The following is a 14,584-nucleotide window of genomic DNA, read 5'->3' on the forward strand; positions in this document are numbered from 1 at the left end:
GTCTGATGATTTATTTATTAAACTTATTTATTAAACTCGTTAATTCTTCTTCTAATAGATACAATAATATTTACATCTCTTATTAATTGCTATTAAAATAAAAATAAAATTTAGGGGACACTTGGTAATCAATGCTATAATGCAATACTGGATGAATATTCGTATAAATTAAAGGGTTGTAACAGGATGGCTTCAGCCCTAAAGAAGGCCAAAACTATTCAGGTTTTTAAGCCGTTTGAATAATATTCCTCCTCCAAATCCAACCAAATTTCTACAGCAAACCAGGAGTCAAGCAACTCCAGGGTCATTAAAAGATACGGCATCATAGACCCGAATGCTTCTATCAGAAAAAGCATAGAAGCTTATAATAATAGAATTGGTCGGCACCCCTGGAGCGCCATTTTGATTCAATGAATGTTTTGCTTTTGTATGTTTTAATTGTTTTTAAGTAAGGTTTTTTTCCTCTTTTCTTTTATTCACATTATACTCCGTTTTTCATGTGTATTATAACGGGTTATAAATTAATTCAATTCAATTCAATTTCTAGATTTTCTGAAAAATTTCGTCCAAAACCTAAATAGCAAGCAAGAATATTAATTCTTAAGCAGAAAACCGAAAAATACTTTCCAAATATTTTTTTCATTGATCATAAAAAAACCTAATGTCAATTAAAAATGGCAGACATCAATTTTTAAAAATCTAAAAAAAAGAGTTTTCAGAAAGAATTGAGCAGAAATACAGTTGTATAATAATAATTCAATCTTAAGAGACGCGGAAATTAATATTTATGAATAAGCAACACCCAAAACGAACAGAAATTAACACAAGCAGGAGCAGAGCCAACGTCCCTTAATCTTTCTAAAGACTAAAATGTCAATTGCAACTTATTGAAAACAAAACGAACAGTAAACGTTTTCTCTTTTATAGAATTATAAATCAAAAATTACCGAGACTTCTAGGAAAGAATATAATACGTATTTGACAATAAATCTACTTTCATTAGTTCTTTTAAATAATCTTGTTTATGATGGTTATTTTCCTTCTTTTTGTTGTTGTTGGAGTTCTGACTAATAAAAAGCACATTTTTTCAAAATAAGTATCATTTTCAATGAGATGGAAATGACGTTATAGCCGTTTAGAAGCTTTTAAAGGGAGGGAAGGGGATCTATTGAATAAAGGATAAAGATCCCATAGAACCATTTCTGGTGGGTAGGGCGTCGAATAAGCATTTCAGTTACTGGGTCTCTTTAACAGGGACGAGTAGCAAGCATGTCATTCAACATTGCCGCTAAGGGGATTGATCCCCGAGTCCCATAGTACCAACCAGAGTATCAATCCACTGTGCTCCCACAGGGTAAGGACAGACAGCACCACTCTTATTCACATCTATTGATTAGCATTGAGATATTGTCTTTTGCTGTTGTCTTGTTGTTAATGTTATGATAAATAAAAAAGAGCCTACTCGAAATGCGAATTGTTTTCAGAAAAGTACAAATGAAACTCTGGCCTTTAGAAGGTTTCATTAATTCTATTTGTTTTAAATTTGAGTTATAGCCTGACTATTTCTGCTCGTCTTTAGTTTAATATTAAATAAAAAAAAACTATTTTTTTTTAACTGAAAGTAAGAAGCGACATTAAAACTTAAAATGAACAGAAATTACTCCGTGTGTGAAAGGGGCTGTTCCCTTCTCAACGCCCCGCTCTTTACGCTACAGTTTTTTACTGTTTAATAAAGTATAATTTAGAGAAAGAGTCAAACTTTAGCGTAAAGAGCGGGGCGTTGAGAAGGGAACATCCCTTCCTATTGATGGCTATTGATGGCACGATGAAGTCGACAACCGATAAGTCAACCGATGACAATCAGAAATCGATGACGCTGATATGACAATTATGGCGTGGCGGCAGTAAAAATTAAACTAAAGTCGAGTTTAGACAAACAAAAGAAATAAAAGCTGCTCCAATAATAAAAAATAATGTAACAATCTACAATGAGATAAATATAGAGTTATCTCTTGATGTACCTGAAACCACTGTCTATTCTCTTTTTAACGTAGCATAGATACAATTTAAGAACAAAGCTATTTCTACTGTAGACACAAATACATTTAGAACGCTAATGGATCTATCACGAGGTGAAATATTTCGCAAAACTCATATATTTGTTCCCTGCAATTAATTGTCTAAGTTTTGACATTGCATTAGTAACCAAGGGAAAAGAGATATGCTTATTTGCTATGTTGATTAAAATGCTTCCCTTTTAGAACTTTATATGTCTTCTTTTAAATTTTCATTCTAGATAAAGAGTTCATTAAGAATTAACTTCTTAAGCAAGAAGAGGGAAAAAAATAAATAAAAATAATAATTTCTTGATAATATTTCCTGCTAATAATGTAATTTGATAATTATGATGTTTTTCAACAAATAATTATTTGACAACAAAGTCAACCAAAAGCAGCATAATAATGTGTTCAAATAGTTCGTGGCAACATAGCATATACAGTATAAAGAGCGACCCGTGCTAATAGAAACCGATACTAAAGAAAAAATGAATATAAAAATACTAAGGAAATAAAGGAAAAGAAATAAAAGATAAAGAAATGAAAGATACTGGAGAAATAAAGGAAAAAAGGAAAAAAGGGGAAGAAAACAAAACAAAAACAATTCTTCCCGATGACTCCAAATATGGACATCAAGCCAAACGTTTTTGGCCACCCATGGGGTGCCAAACAAAGAGTAGCTCGTTCCCGAATACAGCGGGGGGAGGTCTTAAGAAAGGATTTAAAGGGAGTTGGAACTTCAAGGGAGGAAGGGGGTAAATACCGAAGCTTTGAATATATTGGCGTGGAGGAAGAGTGTGAGCTACTGTGTTAGCTTCGGGTAGTTCGGTGTTACACTGAGTTGTCAGTAGTAACAGTAACAGTCAAAATTGCTCATTAAAAGACATTAACATCAGAAAAGTTCCATAATTTATAGGAAAAAAAAAAAAGTGGAAAGCCTCACTGCAAAGGGGTATAATCTTCATGAAAATTACACGAGATTCGACATGTACACGAATTCTATACCATAGACAGGGTCGTATCCAGAGGGAGGTTATCCGATTTGAACCACCCCTCCCTCCAAAATTTTTATCCGACTTGTACAAGAGTAACAAAAATAGAAATAAACTAATATTTGCTGCGTTTTATAATTCTTAACCCCCCCCCCCTCCGAACTAAAATACCCCCTCCTCTGATCACAGATAATAGATACGGCTCTGACAATAGGTCCCAAAATCTTATATGCTAACGATAGTCTAATTTGTTCCCAAAAAGTTGGACACAGATGCACATTTATTTATCCGTACTGTTTTTCACTAGGAATAAACGTAACAGAATTGCGATTGCTGAATATCGAGCAAGAATGTATCGAGAGTGATGGATCGTACAAAATTGGATCTTTTGTCCTTAAAAATGTACTTCAAGGAATGGTAAATCTTCGTGCATATATTGCTGTTTGGCGGTACAAAATCGCAAAAAGAACACTGCTTTGCTATAGTACCATCTCTTTTGCTGCTCACTTATCTTCTAAGTAACGAACAATTCAACAATTTGGACGTTCTCAGCGAATTCCGATCGAAAGGTTAGCTAGGGATCATTATTTGAAGTTTCAGATTTCTTAAATTCTATTTTGTGAGAAAGATTTAGATAGCTTCGAAGGCCACACTGCCTTTCCATGACGAAAGTATAACAGTTCAAAATAGTGATGAAACCTTTTAATTGACAGTGAACAGATATAAAATTTTTAACTGGATATTTCGAACACATACACAGTGTTCATTACACATAATTATAGTGTCACAGATTAAAAGGTTTCATCCTTATTTTGAACTGTTATACTTTTGAGAAAATTTTTTCAGTGTACATGTTTATTATCATTTTGATCTCCTGTAAAATTAGGAAAAGTGTACTTAGGCCCTTTTTGCAAAACGCCACGTAATTGTGCATCATATTTAGGAGGCTTATTCCAGCTGAAACAATCCGCAAAGCTGATTCTCTATTTGCCTCCTTTAATTAGTTTTGATATTACATCAAAAACTTTTGATATTACAACACTATAATGATAGAATGCTGAAACTAGAATGGACCCTGTAATAGTAGATACATTTAACTGAAATGATTTCTAGTGTTCTCATCTAGCAGCCTGAAACTCTGATGGTAAGTTCCGAGAATATGATAAGACAATCTGATGGTAAGTTAATCTGCTGGGCAAATCCTGTTTTATAGAGGAACTTTTCATTGAATAATCAAGTAAATAATTCATTTCCAGAATAGTCTTATGGCATTTGATCCCATAAATTGTTAATTAAAGACATTTCAATGACTTTAAGAGATATAAAACAATACTGTAAATAACTTGAAACAATACATACAATAATCTACCCCAAAAATGTTTTCTAAAAATACAGGGCTACCAGAATTACTTCCACCTCTTTATTGGGACCGAATTATTGCTAAAAAAAACTATAAAATAGATGTTTGATCAAGAGCTCTAATCTTACAACCAGTAAGAAGATAAGGAGGTGAGGGGGGATAATCAGTGAGTAATAGATTATATTTATACTTCAATACAAGTTTCGAGGCGAATAGTTAATATTATGGGTTATATTCTGTCTAATGGTTCTATTCAATTATTGGCCATTTCAATAACTCCAATTTCAATAGATGTCCTCGATGCTTGGAATCCATTAAAGAGGCAGACTATTCTAATGGTTTACCGCCAAACTTATCGTTCACTTTCCGAATATCTGACCTAAGATAAAAAGCGGAGAAACCATATTTTTCTCGAACAATTTTAACGTTAGACTGAGACACCACTGGCTGACGTTATATTGACATGCCCCGTATTACCATAAAAGGTAAATAATAATAATAAAAAATATAACTTACCCATGTACCCTACAGTTCCAACTCGACCCCGAACTGTTTCGCCTTCAGGTATTTCAACAGCTAAGCCCAAGTCAGATATTCGAACATGACCTTTATCGTCCAAAAGAATATTTTCAGGTTTACAATCTCGATATACAATTCCATTTCGATGCAAATGAGCTAAGCCACATAATACCTAAAAATGGTAAATATTTTCAGGCTAAGAATATCGATATATGTATCTCTTTTCTATGTATATGAGCTACGTCGAGCAACACCTTAAATGAGCAGATTAGCATAAAATTTGATTGAACAGAGCCGTTAATTGAAAGGATAGTCTCTGCTTCTCAAAGTCCCTAAGTCAACTCAGTAAGATTGTTGAATCAATCTAGATGGGTGGGGGGCGGGGGGCTATGTGAGTGGCTAGTACGCTTTAGTCTTCCCGTGGTTTAAATTCAATAGGACACAAGACATCAAATAGAACCACCATGACAAGTTTGGACAAATCTTAATACAATTAGAGTGACTATAACTTAAAACTGAACTACAATTGCCTTTAACTACAATTGACTACAATTAGAGTGATCAATTTAAAACTATGGCACCTTAACCTCCCCTCTCCTCTTAAGAATAGAACATAAGTTTAGGTTTATCCCTTGTTTTCTTGGTGACTTATTTTTGTTAATTTATGATAATAACCCCAAGAGTGCTTTTCGTTTTGTTGAAAAATATGGTTTGTGAGTTGTATAAAGACACTCAACGAATTACACCCATGTTTGCACAATATTGGTATTTCGCTATAGCGTTTAGTATTATTGGCCATCTCCAGAGCCGTTCCTAGGGTTGGTGGCACCTGGGGAAAAATCAATTCCAAAGCCCCCCTCCTGACTCAAATATAAGTAAAAGAACAGAATTAAAGCGAAAAACAGACCGAAATGGGTAGCCCCCCAACCGCAGCACCCTCTCTCCGAGCTGCGGCACCCAAAACATCTGATCCGCCCCCCTCTTTTGATGGTTCTTGGTAACTCTATTGTATTCCGAGCATCCTGATACCTGGAAACCCAGGTATCCATTTTGGTGGCCCTCAAGATCCAAAAATTTTGTAAGTATAATCATCATTCATCTTTTTATAAAAATTGAGTCGTCCTTCCATCATCTTTTTTACCGCTGAGAAATGGTTGATAGCAGGAGTCATCAGCCTTTTTTGGCGACTTTTTTGGTTAAAATCAACCAAAATGCAAATATTCGGGTAAGTGATATTTTCACTTTAAATTTTTTTTAAGGGAATAATAAGATGTACTTTATTAGGAATATTAGGCAGAAACTTGAAATTATGATTCTTATAACCATAAATATAAATACACTTTATTTCTAAGCATTCCCATCGCTCCCAAGATGCTAAACATGTAACGTCAGTTCGGACAAGTCTAAGGAGCTTACGGTTAAGCCAATTCCCACGTAACGCCTCCAATTCAGATGCCAAGAGAGGCGCAAAAACACCTGGCGCTGCTGCAAGTAGGAATTTAGCAATTCAAGCGTTGGAATTTTTAGCAGTTAACCTTTTCCTCTTCTTGCTTAATAAACATTTCCTTTGTAGAAATATTTTTTCACATTTACAAGTTGAACCAAATATGGACAAAAAGGAAAAGCCGATTTTTTTTCTAAGATGACTTCCAAAATCCACTTGCATTCACGTCCTAACTTCGAAGTCACTTGCATTCACTTCGTAGGAAGTGAGTCTAATGCAAGTCTTGGACTTAAGAATTGAATGTAGTTTTTAAGTCAGTTTCAAATGATATTAATCTCAGAGTCAAACTCTTCCATTTCTCAAACAGTTTCGAACTGTATAGTTATTCCCTTGGAGCCGTAGATTGAAAGCATCATAATAATTAATTTATTTGAGTAAAAGACAGAGGTCTTAAGAACTTGTTCTTAAGACCCTAATAATTAAAAAATTAATTCTTAGAAGTCTTAAAGTTTCTGTATATCATTAAAAAAAAAAAAAAAAAAAAAAAAAAAAAAAAAAAAAAAAAAAAAATCTACTAAGAAGTATCCCTTGACTTCCCTGTCTTATTGTGTTTTTCAGAAACTCGCCGTTAATTCATGATTTTCCGTTCGTGCTAATGCTAAGATCTGTAACAAAGCTGACAGATGGAGCGGGACTGTGGTTGGTAACAAAACCCTTTGGGAATTAGTTTTATTCTCCAAAATTTAGTAGCACTTAGCAATGTTTTCATTTCCATCTTTATTTGTTATTTCATGTACATCTTCATATTTTGAAGAAAATTACTGCTAAATATTCCTGGTAAGGACTGAATAATTTCTGGTACCTAAAATAAATAACTTAAAATAAAATCCTGGTACCAAAATGTACCTAAAATAAAACAAGTCCTCACTTAAAATGAGCTTGTAACTATTTCCAATTTATCCATACTTTTCTTTTAAACTATCTTGAAATAACCATTATTTATTAATTTTTTATTTTTTACTTTTTGTCTTTTTCTTGTCAATAGTAACAATTACTTTCCTTAAAGTACCAAGGAAATTGAAAATTAAACCTGATGTTTGAGCTGATTGAGTCAAAACTTACAAAGCCAAATTTTATATGCTAAAAATTAGGAAAAATCAGGAGTTTAATTAACAAAAATAACCTCCATATGGAGTAATGCAGTTTTTATAGTAGCGGGTTCCAAATTTATAAAAGAGAAACGAGGTTGAAAAGCACCAAATAATAAGCTAGAAATATATGCGTCCAAAAAGCTTAAAAAGGTGAAGCTGCTCTTTGAAGTTGTAGCTGTCTTTGGGAACCAACAAACTGTTAATGTTTGAGTTTTGTAAACGAAAAGCGTTGTCAAATTGAACTAACTAGTTTTGTTTATTTATTTTGACGATGCAATGCGGCAACACTGAGGCAAATTTGACATTAACTTAAAAACTTCCTAATTTTGAAAGAACCAAATTAAAAATCTTCAAAAATCGAGGGTTCTTGTGTTTTTCTCTTCTTCTTGTGTTATTCTGTAGCACACGCTCATTTGTTTAATGGTTTTTTTTCTGTTGATAAAGGCTTCCGGATGTGAAACCAAATATTCGAATATTTATAAGTTTTTACAAAAACTGAAGTACTTTTTTTTAATATACTATCTGAACTAAAAGTCTTAACGTTTTAATATTGTCATTTAATTTCAAGCAATTTTTAAAACTGACTTATGTATAGATCTTTCCCCCTTGTTTCCTTTTTTAAAAACCATCGTTTTATTTTCGTCTAATTTTTCAAGAATGTCCTTTTTCTTTCAGTGACACTTTAATTACTAATGGGTTTTCATGACTGTCCTGTCTTTCCATTCAATTTTTCTATTTGCCACGTATATCGAATATGTATTCGAGTTCGATTAGATTAACCAGATGTATACAAGCAGTTTCTCGTTTTTCCGCCTTTTTACTCAGATTAGCTAAATCATTTTACTATTTTCCCAGTTTAAACTGTTCTAAATTGTTACAAAATAGTTTTAGATTGAGCCTAAAAGTTTTCATGTTCATTTCAATATACACAATTATGAAATAATCAAAGTTTAAATCAGTTGCTCCCAACCAATTTTGGGCCATGCCTCACCTAGCCATTTCTAAAATCCTGATGCCCCCTGGAGATAATTAAATATTGTTACCAAAAATTTTGCGCGTATTAACCCGAAGGAAGCTTGAAAGGCCATTAACTTGATATCGAGTAGTCATCCAGGTGTATTTTATGCGAATGAAAATTGTTGTCTGTATACAACACCTTTCATACAACGCATGACGTCGTTGCAATACTATAACGTATCTGTTTTGCTCTTTAAATGCATATGAATGACGTCATTTAGATAAAAAATGTTTTCGTTTTAATTAAGACTAGAGTATTGTCAGCTGAAGGGTGCACGTCCTGCCCATGACCCACCAAAATATTCCAATGCCCCAACGATGGGCCGCACGTTGAGAGTTACGGGCTTAAACATATATTTAATACTAGCTGTTGGGGTGGCGCTTCGCGCCACCCCAACACCTAGTTGGTGGGGCGCTTCGCGCCCCCCAAGCCCTCCCGCGCGCGTAAGTCGTTACGTGCCATATTAGTTACGCGCCATTGTAGTTGTGTCCCTGTGTCCCACCTGTGAATAGATATATATATATATATATATATATATATATATATATATATATATATATATATATATATATATATATATATATATATATATATATATATATATATATATATATATATATATATATATATATATATATATACTAGCTGTTGGGGTGGCGCGTCGCGCCACCCCAACACCTAGTTAGTGGGGCGCTTCGCGCCCCCCCAAGCCCCCCCGCGCGCGTAAGTCGTTACGCGCCATATTAGTTACGCGCCATTGTAGTTGTGTCCCTGTGTCCCACCTGTGAATATAGATAGATTTATATATGTGTTTCAAACTACGTAAAAATTGCGAATATACAACATTCTTGGCTTTCCCACTACTGGGAGCTTTCCGTTTCCAATTGCCAGCAATTGATCTGAAAATGTTTGACCAGAGTCATCGTTACACAGACAGACAACTTATTTATATATATATAGAATATATATATATATAGATATATATATATATATATATATATATATATATATATATATATATATATATATATATATATATATATACTAGCTGTTGGGGTGGCGCTTCGCGCCACCCCAACACCTAGTTGGTGGGGGCGCTTCGCGCCCCCCCCCCCCAAGCCCCCCGCGCGCGTAAGTCGTTACGCGCCATATTAGTTACGCGCCATTGTAGTTGTGTCCCTATGTCCCACCTGTGAATATAGATATATATATATATATATATATATATATATATATATATATATATATATATATATATATATATATATATATATATATATATATATATATATATATATATATATATATATATATATATATATATATATATATATATATATATATATATATATATATATATATATATATATATATATATATATATATATGTTTTTAACTACGTAAAACTTGCGAATATACAACATTCTTTGCTGTCCCATTGTCTGTGCATATAAATAGATTGTCAGGTTTACCGACTCTTGAACATGCAACATATAATGGTCCATGGGAAAACAATCCGTATTCAGATCTATACCTCATGATTCTAATGATTGCCCTTGAGCTTTGTTGATGGTGATTGCTAATCGACCATTCCCTGAGTCGCCATCGTCATTTATATATCCCCCTGTGCACCCCGGCGTCCCCTTTGTAGTTATGTCCCTGTGTCCCGGTCGTCATTTATATTCCCTGTGTCCCGGTCGTCATTTGTGTCCCGGTGTTCCAGTCTGTGATTTCTCTTTGAGTGTCCCGGGCGTCATTTATATTCCTTGTGTCCCGGTGTCCCGGTCGTCATTTATATCCCCCTGTGCCCCCCGGCGTCCCCATTGTAGTTGTGTCCCTGTGTCCCGGTCGTCATTTATATTCCCTGTGTCCCGGTCGTCATTTGTATCCCGGTGTCCCGGTCTGTATATACATTCGTTTTTTAGTTTTGTTTTTCTCCTTTATTTTTTTCCTTTTTTCTTTTTTTTCTTTTTTAGTTTATTTAGATTTTTAGATTTTTTAGTTTTTTTATTAGTTTTTAGTTTTTTTGTAGTTTTTACCATTTTTTTAGTTTTTTTAGTTTTTTTTTTACTTATGTCCTGGTCGTCATTTATACTCCCTGTGTCCCGGTCGTCATTTGTGTCTCGGTGCTTTGTTGATTGCTAATTTATATTATATTTATATTTATATTTATATTTTTTATATTTATTAATATTTTTTTAGTTTTCTTTTTCTCTTATTTTTCAGTTTTTTCCTTTTTTTTAGTTTTTTCTTTTTTAGTTTTTAGTTTTTTTTTGTTTTTTACCTTTTTTTAGTTTTTTTAGTTTTTTAGCTTTTTTAGTTTTTTTATTAGTTTTTAGTTTTTTTTAGTTTTTGCCTTTTTTTAGTTTTTTCAGTTTTTTTTAGTTTTTAGTTTTTTACCTTTTTTTAGTTTTTTTTTAGTTTTTTAGTTTTTTTTCTTTTTAGTTTTTTTTGTAGTTTTTACCTTTTTTAGTTTTTTTTCTTCTTTTGTATTAGTGTGAAATAATTCAGACGTCATATGCGGACAAACACGACGTCACTCGACAGACAGACAGACAGACATAACCCACAAACAACTTATTTTTATATATATTTATTCATATTTTTTTAGTTTTCTTTTTCTCTTTTATTTTTCAGTTTTTTCCTTTTTTTTAGTTTTTTTCTTTTTTAGTTTTTAGTTTTTTTTAGTTTTTTACCTTTTTTTAGTTTTTTTTAGTTTTTTTAGTTTTTTAGCTTTTTTAGTTTTTTTATTAGTTTTTATTTTTTTTGTAGTTTTTGCCTTTTTTTATTTTTTTCCGTTTTTTTTTTAGTTATTAGATTTTTACCTTTTTTTAGTTTTTTTTTAGTTTTTTAGCTTTTTTAGTTTTTTTTTCTTTTTAGTTTTTTTTGTAGTTTTTACCTTTTTTAGTTTTTTTCTTCTTTTGTATTAGTGTGAAATAATTCAGACGTCATATGCGAACAAACATGACGTCACCTGATCCATCCACAGATCCACACACAGACAACTTATTTTTATATATATAGATATATATATATATATATATATATATATATATATATATATATATATATATATATATATATATATATATTTTCTTTGTAGTTTTTTGTAGTTTTTACCTTTTTTAGTTTTTTTCTTCTTTTGTATTAATTCTAAAGCCAAAGTTCAAACCTGGAGTCTCTCGGACCTAGAACCTGAAACATAACGCTTTACCAACTCAGCTACTTCGGCTTGAATACATTCGTTTTGAGCAGCTTCCTCGGGTGTTGCCATTGTAGGTTCTTCAGTCATTTTACAATTAGAAATTTCTCTTTCAACGGTCTTCTTACAATTAAAAATTTGTCTTTGAACGATATTCTTAAATACCTGTGTCCTGGTCGTCATTTATATTCCTTGTGTCCCGGTCGTCATTTGTGTCCCGGTATCCCAGTCTGTAATTTCTCTTTGAGCGTCCCGGTCGTTATTTATATTCCCTCTGTCCCGGTCGTCATTTGTGTCCCGGTCTGTAATTTCTCTTTGAGTGTTTTTTCTTTTTAGTATTTTTTAGTTTTTTACATTTTTTCTTTTTTTCAGTTTTCTTTTTCTTCTTTATTTTTCAGCTTCACTATGAAATACATATCGCCGAACCTTTGAAGCGCCACCCCAACACCTAGTTGGTGGGGCGCTTCGCATCCCGCCCGCCCCCCCAAGCCCCCCGCACGCGTAAGTCGTTACGCGCCATTGTAGTTGTGTCCCTGTGTCCCATCTTTGAATATAGATAGATTTATATATGTGTTTCAAACTACGTAAAAATTGCGAATATACAACATTCTTGGCTTTCCCACTACTGGGAGCTTTCCGTTTCCAATTGCCAGCAATTGATCTGAAAATGTTTGACCAGAGTCATCGTTACACAGACAGACAACTTATCTATATATATATATATATATATATATATATATATATATATATATATATATATATATATATATATATATATATATATATATATATATATATATATTTTTTCTTTTTAGTTTTTTTGTAGTTTTTACCTTTTTTAGTTTTTTTCTTCTTTTGTATTAATGCTAAAGCCAAGGTTCAAACCTGGATCCTCTCGGACCTAGAGCCTGAAACATAACGCTTTACCAACTCAGCTACTTCGGCTTGAATACATTCGTTTTGAGCAGCTTCCTCGGGTGTTGCCATTGTAGGTTCTTCAGTCATTTTACAATTAGAAATTTCTCTTTCAACGGTCTTCTTACAATTAAAAATTTTTCTTTGAACGATATTCTTAAATACCTGTGTCCTGGTCGTCATTTATATTCCCTGTGTCCCGGTCGTCATTTGTGTCCCGGTATCCCAGTCTGTAATTTCTCTTTGAGCGTCCCGGTCGTTATTTATATTCCCTCTTATATTCCCGGTCGTCATTTGTGTCCCGGTCTGTAATTTCTCTTTGAGTGTTTTTTCTTTTTAGTATTTTTTAATTTTTTACATTTTTTCTTTTTTCAGTTTTCTTTTTCTTCTTTATTTTTCAGCTTCACTATGAAATACATATCGCCGAACCTTTGTTTTTTTTAACTAAAATCTGGTAGGCATTCATGACCTTATCCAAGTCAAAATCCCAAACCCAATCATCATCGCTATCATTTTCAGTTTTGATATGTTTTGACTCTCGCTGTCCAGGTGGATCTTCATCTAACTGCGCGGTTTTGCGTTCTTTAGCCTCAAGCCTGTTTCCTTGCTGTTCTTTTGATTCCTCGGCACGCTTTCTTTTCTGACTTTCTCTATCAGCAGCAAGTTTTTTGGCATAGACTCTTTGAGCATCTTCATCGGCTTTTGCCATGGTATGTTCATCAGTCATTGTAAACTTAAACATTAATAGATTTCTACGTGAACATATGTCTTAAATATCTTGAATGACGTCACCGTCAAAGCAAAAATGACGACAACTAATTTCATGACGTCAGCCGACACAGAAACATGACGTCACCTGATCCACAGACAGACAGACAACTTATTTTTGTATATATAGATATATATATATATATATATATATATATATATATATATATATATATATATATATATATATATATATATATATATGTTTTTAACTACGTAAAACATGCGAATATACAACATTCTTCGCTGTCCCATTGTCTGTGCATATAAATAGATTGTCAGGTTTACTGACTCTTGAACATGCAACATATAATTGTCCATTGGATTAACAATCCGTATTCAGATCTATACCTCATGATTCTAATGATGTGTCCCTGTGTCCCGGTCGTCATTTATATTCCCTGTGTCCCGGTGGTCATTTGTGTCCCGGTATCCCAGTTTGTAATTTCTCTTTGAGTGTCCCGGTCGTCATTTATATTTCCTGTGTCCCGGTGTCCCGGTCGTCATTTGTGTCCCGGTCTGTAATTCCTATTCGAACAATCCCTATGTCCCGGTTGTCATTTATATATCCCGCCTGTGCCCCCGGCGTCCCCGTTGTAGTAGTGTCCCTATGTCCCGGTCGTCATTTATATTCCCTGTGTCCCGGTCGTGATTTGTGTCCGGGTGTCCCAGTCTGTAATTTCTCTTTGAGGTTCCCGGTCGTCATTTATATTCCCTGTGTCCTGGTATGTAATTTCATCAGTTGAAAACATGACGTCAGTCGACAAACAACTTCATGACGCATAAAGTTCAATCCTTATGATGACGTCAGTCGACAAACATGACGTAGTCGACACACAAACATGACGTCAGTCGACACACAAACATGACGTCACTCGACACACACACACACACACACACACACAGACAACTTATTTTTATATATATAGATTAAAGGATGAGAATAGCTTTTTCAAGTTGCAAGGAATAATAGGACTGAGAGAAACACATAAGTTTTACTTCCCCTTGAAAGGGAAGATATTTCAAAGTGTCAATTAGTAGCCAACAACCAATACATTATCCCCGTCAAAGGAAATGAAAATAAAAAACCTAAAAGGCGGTATTAGATTTCCAAAAGCCTTCTTTTCTTTAGAGGGAAAATGTATTGCTGACAGAAAC

The 14,584-nt window shown here is 33.5% G+C and overlaps 1 protein-coding gene across 3 annotated transcripts in view; it reads right to left on the reverse strand.

Annotated features, from left to right (window-relative positions):
* The window catches only part of LOC136025254 (G protein-coupled receptor kinase 2-like), a 149,160-nt gene that overhangs the window by 32,539 nt on the left and 102,037 nt on the right, over positions 1–14,584 (reverse strand). For all 3 annotated transcript variants that reach the window (XM_065701101.1, XM_065701098.1, XM_065701100.1), the window contains exon 9: positions 4,926–5,100. In XM_065701101.1, coding sequence (XP_065557173.1) covers positions 4,926–5,100 — 175 coding nt within the window. The remainder of the gene's footprint in view (positions 1–4,925; positions 5,101–14,584) is intronic.

This window comes from Artemia franciscana, chromosome 3 (assembly GCF_032884065.1).
Source record: "Artemia franciscana chromosome 3, ASM3288406v1, whole genome shotgun sequence".
NCBI classification, from domain to species: Eukaryota; Metazoa; Arthropoda; class Branchiopoda; order Anostraca; family Artemiidae; genus Artemia; species Artemia franciscana.